The 9,924-nt window shown below is 37.5% G+C and overlaps 2 protein-coding genes across 2 annotated transcripts; one reads left to right on the top strand and one right to left on the bottom strand.

The window, feature by feature from the left end:
• Nucleotides 1-74: 74 nt before the first annotated feature.
• LOC112159848 lies at nt 75-1,454 on the top strand. Its single transcript, XM_036213012.1, has 5 exons — nt 75-546; nt 652-781; nt 867-985; nt 1,075-1,121; nt 1,215-1,454. Exons 1-5 carry the CDS (start codon nt 432-434, stop codon nt 1,365-1,367), a joined length of 564 nt encoding a protein of 187 aa, XP_036068905.1. The 5' UTR covers nt 75-431; the 3' UTR covers nt 1,368-1,454.
• Nucleotides 1,455-6,073: 4,619 nt separating this feature from the next.
• Nucleotides 6,074-9,659, bottom strand: prok1 (prokineticin 1). The gene is made up of 3 exons (XM_024292378.2): nt 7,818-9,659; nt 6,830-6,955; nt 6,074-6,473 (listed from the first exon to the last, which is right to left on the bottom strand). Exons 1-3 carry the CDS (start codon nt 7,890-7,892, stop codon nt 6,354-6,356), a joined length of 321 nt encoding a protein of 106 aa, XP_024148146.1. The 5' UTR covers nt 7,893-9,659; the 3' UTR covers nt 6,074-6,353.
• Nucleotides 9,660-9,924: the final 265 nt, after the last annotated feature.

Raw genomic sequence — 9,924 nt, 5'->3', positions numbered from 1 at the left:
AGTCATCCAGCTGATGAATAAACTATTTCCTCTTCTTGTCTTTGACTACAAGACAAGAAGAGGGAAGCATTCATCTTTATTTCTAAAGCAAGAAACTCAACAAGTGCAAGATTTCCTCGAAGATGAAGTTTGTCTTTTTCTTCTTCCTGTTACTAAGTAAGGGTTTGCAGCTTTTTATAAATCAGTATTTGTTTTTACAGTGAATAGGAAGCTTTTCTTATTGTTGTTTTCCTCCAGGTTTCTCCCACTCAGAGGGGAAGCAGCAGCAGACGGAGAGGTTTCAGCACATCTTCCTGAGGTTCTCCTTTCCTCCGTTTTACAACAGCTACACCAAATACTGCTGTAAGCTGTATCCCGGAGGATGCTACAGGCTGCTCGACAGTGCAGGCTACACCTGTGATTCCCTGAGAGGAAGAGTTGGACAAACGGAGATGAATGCTTTGGTTGAATTTGAGATTTCAGATGTGCAGCTGGGGGATGCAGGCTTCTACAGATGCCGTGTGCAAGGAACTCCAGTCTACAGTGACTACTACGTTGAAGTTTTTGGTAAGACATTTTTTTAATGGTTATTTTAAGGTGAGATTTTCTTTTATTGTCATGAGAAAATATTTGTTTTTGGTTGTTAACTCAGATGAATTCCTGCTCTTGCAGAAGTTTCCGGTTACAGTGAGCAGACTCCTCACTTTACCCCGACAACAACCATCAAAGCCCCCAACAGCTCCACGGATCTCCCAGACTCCACAGGACCTGTTCTGGCTCAGGACCGCAGCGACAGCAGCAGGTTCTCAGTCATGTTGTGCAAAAGTTGTGACTTGTTAAGGATCACGTAGGATAAATTAAGAGTCTCGCCTTTCTTTCTAATCTAGAGCTTCCAGGGGGTTAAGTCTGCCGCTCATTGCAGTTGTGTCCATCACAGTGATGGTTTTAGTCACTGCAGTGATCGGTGCTGTTTACTGCAGAGTCAAGGCAAGGAGTAAACAGTCTGGTAAGCCTAATCTGTTTTCAGAAACAAATGATTTCTATTTTCAGAAGGAAGCACTAATGTTGTGCTGTTTTTTTCCTCTTGTTTTGTAGACATGTGCAAGGAAACGCGGTGTGAGTCACTGAAACAAGATGCCTCGGTAGGTCCAAAACAGGAAATGCAGTCCTTATGACTCACTGGCAGGGAGACATTTTTGAGCTTTAAATGTTTTGACACAGTTTATATTTTCTAGGAAGAAAATGGCATAGTCTACACAACAGTGGACTTCACAGTGCAGCGGAAACCGGAGGAGGTTTATGCAAACCTGCAGGTGCACAGAACACAAGCAGGTGGTCCTGGAGCAGAGCATGATGGGACGGTGGAGTACTCTGTTTTGGCAATCTAGCTTGAAATTTAAGTCCAACTCTGATCATCTTTTGATCTATTTTAAGCATTCCCAGTAATCTTTTAATTATACTAATGCAGTTTTTAGCCAAAAAAAGTCATTTTCTAGGACATAGCCTCTGCAGAGCAGCAGTAGCTCATCACCTCTGAGTTGTGGGCGGGACTGTTGGTGCAGAGTAAGCCCACTCCCTTCCCATCATCCATCTTGTTTACATGCTCTCCTGCTAACTTACAGCCTCTCACGCCCCCTACCTAACATTACCGGTGCAAGAAAATGGTGAGCAAAATTGGAGCAATCTAAATGGCGTATACTTGTTTAGTGCTTTTTTAACTTCCTTGAAGGCCAAAAGTGCTTTACAGTTTCAGTCCCGTTACATGCACAGTTTCATACGCTGCTGAATACTGGCGTCAACCTATAACCATAAGGAGCAATGTGGGGTTCAGTTAAGACCAGATATCAGCTCGGATGAGGAAATGGAGATATACAAGGATCTAATCGTCTGCAAGTGGATTCGTCGAAAGGGAGTGGAGCATGGAGCTTGAGGTTTGCCAAATTAACTTTTTTATGTCACTCCTACAACAATATTTTTTGTCTGTTCCTGATTCACAATGATTTGAATGAAGAAATTCTAAGAACGGTCATGTAATGTAATACTTTTGTTACGTAATTGCCTTGTATTATCATCTGCCCTCCCCGCTCTCTCGTCCTGTCCAAGCAGCTAAAACTCAACAAAGTTTGACTTCTTTTATAAAAAGAGGTTTATTTTAACACATTTGAAGAGTAGCAAACAACCCTAATTGTAAAAGCAGAACATGTCCATCACAAGAGGCATTCGGCTGGGCAGGACCATAAAAAATAAAAAGGAATACAAAGAAATATAAAGTTTTATTCTTAATTTTCTTGATCCTCCCATTTTAAGCTTAATTGTCTTTATGTTTGTCCTCCATCATTAGAGAAATGACACAAGAACACGTTAAAAACACAAAAGCATGATTTTCATCAGAGTGGGTCTTTAAAACATTTCCTAAAAACTTCTCTACTCCTACATAACTATATTTGTCATATAAAGTATATTAATGAGGCTGAATAAAAGGAATTTGATTTACATATATTCTTCATATTTGGGGAATTGCAACTCCAATTAACTAAACTATTACATTATGTGTTTATCATGCACTCTTTGTCAAAAAATTACATTTGGATGGAATTAAAGAAATGTCGTCATATTAAAAAGAGCCAATGACTTTCTGTGTTTTCTGTACTTGAGGCTTTTCAGACACATATCTCACCATGGCATCAGGTTATCTCACTTTATATCTCTGTGTGGCGTATCGTCTCTCTACGTCAGTGGGTACCTGACCCTCCACCAGTCCTGGTTCTGTCCTCTATTCAGACCGGGAGGAAGTTGGATGTGTTTCTTTAATATTCTTTGCAAAAAGGTCAAGTTTCTATTTGGATCAAAGGTGGAAGAGAATTCACTGATTCTTATTTCTGTGACATTTCAGAGCAACACAAAAGTGTTTTTTAGTCTTTCCTTTTTGTTGTAATGACATGGATTGACAGACTCTACTGTGGTAGAAACATAAAAAAAACTATTTTTGCTTGATAAATAAAGTATTTCATTGCAGGTGCTTTGATTTATTTGATTAAACTGAATGTTCCAGAGAACATGGAGCAAAAACTAGAGATGGATTTGACAAAACATAAGTGAAGATTCACTGAGGGAAAAAGCTTGATGAAGGTTTAAGAGAAGAGAGAAGAAAATAAAGATACTTTTCATGTATTGGATCATATTTTCCTAGAAGAGACACAAAGCAGAACAGCTGAAAACATTTCATATTCAGGATGAAGCTGAATTGAGGTGTTTTCTTTATATGCAGTTCAGTTTGTGAAAAGGGCAAAGCAGAGGAGCATGGCGGCAAAAGATGTGTTTATTTGTGTTTTACAGATTTCCAGCTGAAGCCGCCAGGCTGGTCCTGCTTAATTATTTTTATTAGACTTTTGACGTCAGAGCATTTGTTGGCTGTTTAATCTTGGGTCCAGAAAAATGGGGAAAATCTGTGACAAATGGTAAAGCGTGACTGTATGAGTCAGATCTCCATCAGTGGCCAGCAGAAACTTCAACTCAGACTTTTATGTTACAAACACGGGTCGCGCCAACAATCACCTGGCAGCCATGCACAGTAAGCTGGATTTTGACTGGCATGGATAGCAAAATAATATAAAAATGAATCCTGAATTGCTCAGATCTACTGGTCTTGGGAAAATGTCTTTGTACCGGTCTGTAGTTTTGTGTAGTGCAATCTCTGTTTCTCTGTCACTGTCCTAATGCTGGTTCTCATCCCAACCAAAGACGTCAGGGCCCCCAAAGTCTTCAGTAAAGGCCTAAAATTATCTGAAAAGAAGCATCTAAATCACAGAGAAATGTTTATATGTATATTTGTCCAAAATATATTTTAGATCATTCCAACTCTTCTCTCACAACTCTATGCCTCAGACTATTTTTTCACATGAAAGTTTCTATCCAATCAGATTTTAGCCCTCACTTGTTGCTAGCTAGGTTCATGAAAGTGCCTCACACTCATAAAGTCAGCACTTTCATCCTCACTTCCGGTCTTTGTAACGGCTTTTGATTAAAAAAAAAAAACACACTACTGATTAAACCATAACCATGAATGGATTAAACATCTGAAGGCTCAGATCTGAAATACACCACTACTGGATTAGATACAGATCTACTCTCAAGGAATAATTTCCATCTCTTCTCACTGCCTCCTCTGGTTGTTGGAAAACCTGGTTCGTGACACCCGTATTTCTGTTGTCAAAATACAAGCGCCATGTTTTGGCAAAAGTAATGAAGTGGAAGTCCAGCCCAGAATCCCAGGAGTCTCCCAACAAACCATGACAGCAGCTCAGTGGGTTTAATCCCAAACACCTGTTGGACTCGAGATGATGCGGCCCATCTGGACACACAACAGCTACTGAGCATGGATCAAGGTGACACGCCTGTTTGAAATCTAAATAGACCTTAAGTTATATTCCAGAGATTTTGGTTGCCTCAGCACTGTCACTGCCAGATGTTCAGTCATCCTGTCAACGTCAAGCTGGAGAAACTCGCTTTTCAGAGGTTGCTCTTGCTTGAAAACTTTGTGGTTTTCTGCACATCTAGTATTTTTTGTGCCTTTAAACAGTCGGTTTAGATGTTTGTAACCATGGTGTAGGAGTTTTTACTGTATTGCTGTGCTGGACTTCATAGTTTAGTAGAGTTAATGTACCATGAATATGTGCACATACGCTGACAGAATGTGGGAACTTTAGATTGACTCAGCAATTTTCCCATCCTTCTTTAGTGAACTGTCAATCTTTTAGAAGAAATAGTCTTAAAGTAAAACAAGCAGTGAATGAATGCTGTTCTGTGAATATTCCTTCACTTTATACTTCATTTTCTGAGGAGGGTCTGAGTTACAAATGAGGCTAAAGGGAGAAGGAGTGTGTTTTGGCTGTCTTCATCTTTGATATTTACGTTTCTGAACATTCTTAGAATACGAACTACAATATGACTATTTAAAGCTGAATGTTTTCACAAGAGGTTTCTATGTTTCTGGGAGAAGTTTTCAAACACTTCTGCACATTTCGTACCTTTCTTTAAGTTTTATTTTCCGCTTGTGCCTGACAGAGTCAGAGGGGGGGTTTTTGATTAAACCAGTTCATTAAAATCTGGATTGTATATGGAAAAAATGGTTCTAAAAGCCTTCATTTCGGCAAAACATGTATTTTACTCTGGAATAGGGGTGGGTAAACTATGGTTTGGGGGCCAAATATGACCCGTTTAACCATTTATTCTGGCATGCCACACTGGAATAAACTATATTAATGTCTTATTTTTTCTGTGATTCTGGTGTCTCCCCTTAGACAGTGCACCACAAATATACTAACTTGTGTTTTCTAAAAATTGAAATAAAAAAAACTAAATTTTTAAAAAAAATAACTGATTACTTCAATTTTTAGAAAAAAAAAAAAATTCAATTACTATTTGGTGCGCTCCAGTTAGTAACCAGAATCTTTTTTATTATTATTTTACTTGTAAGTTTTAGAAAAAAAACATTTTTTTTACTTATTTATTTTTGTTCTATATTCCTTTATTGGCTCTTTAGTTTTTTTTATTAAAAAAAACATTTTTTCTAGATTCATTGTTGCTTCTTTCTCAATTTGAAGTTGCTTATAACTTTCAATATTTTATTCTCCATAAAAAAGATTACATCGGGCCATTAATAGCTAAAAAATAAAATGATCTGGAGGGCCGGATATAATTACCTAGTGGGCCGGATTCGGCCCCCGGGCCTTGACTTTGACATGTGATTTAGGACCTGTTCCGGCCCACAAGTCAAAAGGTTTGTCCATCTCTGCTCCGGAAGAACATCAATATATAAATGCAGTGATTTAATTAATTTAGTGTTTTTTTGTTGTAGTTTTTGCTTACAAGTCCTTAAATTGGGCATCAGCAAAACAAACGTGAGACAAAATGTCAAACTTTTATTTTTCTCTTTATTTCACGCATTGATATGTAAATATTCCAATTTCTTGCATATTCTAAAAAAAATGTTCTTCTTAGCATTTCTTCTGCACTAACTAAACAAATATTTTTCCATTTATTTTCAATGTTTCATCCTGTTATGTTTCATCCCACAGAAATCACACATGAAAGATAGGATTTGAGCAAACTTTATTGACAACGGGATAATTTAACATAAACAGAGCGTAAAGGAAACATGTTCTAATGGTTCACAGACACATTCTGGGATATCCTTTGGTTTACAGATCATTTTTGCAGCAGCTCTTGTAAATAAATGATCTTTTTTTAGCCATACTTGTTGCATTGTGTTCTTGTGTGCAGAAATGTAAATCCCAACCATGTATTCGTGCATAGAGATGCTTGCCATCTGCAGACTTTTCCGGTGTTCTTGGTTTTAAGTTTAAAAGCTTTTGCTAAAAGTCCATGTTTTTGAAGTCATCAGTACATCTGTATTTGCTATCAGAATACCTCGTGCACACCAAATGGGGAAGACAGGGGCAGGTGTGGTGCAGCCGTTTCCCTGCGTATGGCACCTGAAAGTGTGGAGATGAAGAGAAAGAAGTGTTAATCTGGCATTTTAGATCCTTTATAGAGTTGTGGTTCTTTAAAAAAGTGATTTGAGCGACTTGCAGGGATGAATGTTGTGCTAGCAGGGTTAACTGTTGACTTGTTCAGATAATCAAAAAGATATATGACTCTAATCGGCTCATTCGTTCCAGAGAAGATCAATAGCCCCTGCAGATATCTGCGACTTTTCAAAAAGCTGGCTGCACTTGATACAATCTGAATCTTTGAGGACAAGAGTGATAAAGAAAAAAAGGAGGTTTGGCCCTGGCTGTGTGTGAGTGTGTAGCATGAAAGCAGACATTCAGTTGATATTTTAGCCCACCTTGTGGCTGTAAGGGTGGCATTCATCCCCTTCAACGCCTCTTGGGATGCACATCCTCAGACCCCTCAGCCACAGACTGACAGCGCAGCACAGACCAAAGCCACACTGCACGTCTCTCTCACAGGCCTGAGGAAGCACACAGGATGGTGATCGGTATTATTTTGAGTTTTCAAGAAGAATAAATATATTTCAATCCCCATTTATGCTAGGATTATACTGAAAGTGAGTTTTAGCCTTTATTGCAAATATTTAGTTTGTGATTTTACAGCATTTCATCAACTGCCTGTCACATCTTAATCTTTTTAAAAATGAAGGCCAATCAGCAACTGAGGTCATCTCCTCAGAATTTTCCAGAGGACAAATGAGGAGGAGGATGTGGAGGATGTGGTCTGTCATCAGCTGATTTAATCCAATTCTGCATACGCAGGAAATTTACAAAGATAGATAGATAGATAGATAGATAGATAGATAGATAGATAGATAGATAGATAGATAGATAGATAGATAGATAGATAGAGATTTCTTTTTACGTAGATCCATTAAAACATTTTTCTAAATGGAAACAATTTAAAATCTAACAATTTATATAACTAAGTAAATAGAAATACCTTTCATAAATCTAGTCCTTTGCAAAAAAAACAAAAAAACAACGAACAACAAAAACAACAGGTACTCCACATCTTTTATCCCAAATGCCATAAACCTCGGAAATCAAAGTGGACATATTTGATTTGATTTTATTTATTTTCATTTTATTTTTTTTATCTTTCATTTTATCCTTTAATTATATATATTTTTTAATTTTATTTATTTTTTTCCTGTTGTTTTATCTCATACGCTGGAGAGCTGCTTTTAACTGAATTGTCCTCAGGGGACAAATAAAGTTATTCAATTCAATTCCCCCCCAAAAATAGTATTAATTTCTAAACCTACTTTCTGTGAATCATTCAAATTTAGCATGCATCCGAAGCCAAAAAGTGTCACTCACCCCTGTGATCACGGCTCCTCTGGAGCAGCTCAGTGATGCCATCAGGAGGGACAGCAACATCACCCTGATGTCCATGACAGGAACAGTTCAAAAGTAGCTGCGGACTCGGTCAGCACCTTCAAATGTTACGTTTGACACTGCGGCACGTCACCCCCAGTCCCAAAATCTGGATGCAACACTTGTGGTTCACAGAACTGGTCAGAATCGGAGCAAAGCCTCACTCTTTATCTACCTGTGACCCCCACCCTTCTCAGCGTTATCCCCTCCCTCCTTATGTCAGAAGCACTCTACACCCTCTCTGCCTTTCTGCTCTGGAGATTCATCATCTTATCCATCCAGAGCACAGAGGCTGGATGTAATGTATTTCCTTCAAAAGCCAAATGTAGTTTCTGAGACTGAGGTTTTAATTGAAAAATATTCCTTATACATTTCTACAAAAAAAAAATCCTACAAAATATTTGTTTTTACTACAATATCCCTTGAGGACCATTTTAGGTTGATTGATTTCTCGAAAAGAGTAATGCAGATTTACCTTACTGTCTTTCAATAAAAAATGAACAGATTAGAAAGTAACACACTTTTGAAATGATAAAATAAATATTTTTATTAAAAGTTAGACTTAGTCACAGATTCCTGATGCATAAACGCATCAGTAAATCTTTGTAAATTCATATCGTGATGGGCAGCTGGTTGTCCGCACATGCAGACAGGTTGTGATTTAAGGCACAAAAAGAATGAAAGAGCACAGAGCCGTGGGTTAGTCAGCAGGACATTACTCGCTGCTAAGCAAGTGATGGATTTGTCCAGTGCAGCGGTCACATAATTACATTCACCCAATTCTGCGTGGTCAGCAGCAGCAGCAGCACGGAAGCCTCCCCATCTTGGACCAGACAAGAGGAATTGAGCAGAAAGATGAGCCACATATCTCAAGAAAACTTAACAAAAAGTTTCTTTGACAATACGGATCAGCAGGAGTTATCGTCATACTAAAGTCATGCTTTAATGAAAAGTTTGAGCTTTGGGTTGTGTTATTTATTTTTTATTTTTTAAGTCATATAGGTTTTAGTTCTTTTCTGAAAATGATTTCCCTTGACAGTAATGACAATGCAGAATTTTAAAGTAACTGTAAAAATTGTAGATCATTTTATTGGTGATATTTATGTTTATTTGCAATTATTAGATGAAAAGCGAGGTGAAGTTATATGATTTTTCTATTTAGAAAAAAAGAAAAAACATAAATGTGTTAAATCTTTTTCTTTTTGTGCCTTTAAGCGTGTTAAAGGTTAGAAGTTTAAATAATAACAATTATTCTTCGTTTGAATGGAATGCCCAAAAGCATATACATGAACGCAGAGTAAATTAATGCACATATTGCTATTTGATTTGATTTTTTGAACTTGTATTGTTTTTTTAAGACATAATTTTTGCAGAGCGGCAGGAGTTTATTAGAAATCCACCTGAGTTCTGGGCGGGACTGTTGCCGAAAAAGCCTTCCCTTGCTTCCCATCTTTGTGTTTACCCTCTAGCTCACGGCCCTTTACATCCCCCAACGTAACATTTCTTGTGCAACAAAATTGGCGAGCGATATTTGAGCTATCCAGACGTAAAGTTTTGAGCCAGATGGTTTAGATGAGGAAAATGAAGATGTACATGGAGCTATTTGTCTACAAGTGGATGCATCACACTGAGTCGAAACAAGCTTCTAAGTGTGACATAGTAGCTGGTACATCACATCTACAAGCTTTTTCCAACTACATTTTTCTTTCATCTGCTCCTGATTCACAACAATTTTAATGAAACTCAGAAACACATTTTTAAGATTAATTTTTTTTTACATATGCCCCCCATATCAGAAAAATGGCACTAGAACATGCTAAAAGCACCCACAGAAAATAAATAAATAAATAAATAAATAATGGATTGTGTATCTTAGCAACGGTACTCCGTGCTTCCTATTGTATTCTATTGTATTGTATTCTTTTCTATTCTTTGCTATGCTATGCTATGCTATGCTCAATGTATTTATCATAATGTGGCTTCCTAAAAACTATTTGGAGTTTAAACAATTTATTAGTTGAAAAAAGGGATACAAAAAATTAATGGCGTA

This window comes from Oryzias melastigma, linkage group LG7 (assembly GCF_002922805.2).
Source record: "Oryzias melastigma strain HK-1 linkage group LG7, ASM292280v2, whole genome shotgun sequence".
In the NCBI taxonomy this organism is placed as follows: Eukaryota; Metazoa; Chordata; class Actinopteri; order Beloniformes; family Adrianichthyidae; genus Oryzias; species Oryzias melastigma.
The sequence above is the reverse complement of the archived record's forward strand: the minus strand, read 5'-3'. Positions and strand labels throughout refer to the sequence as shown.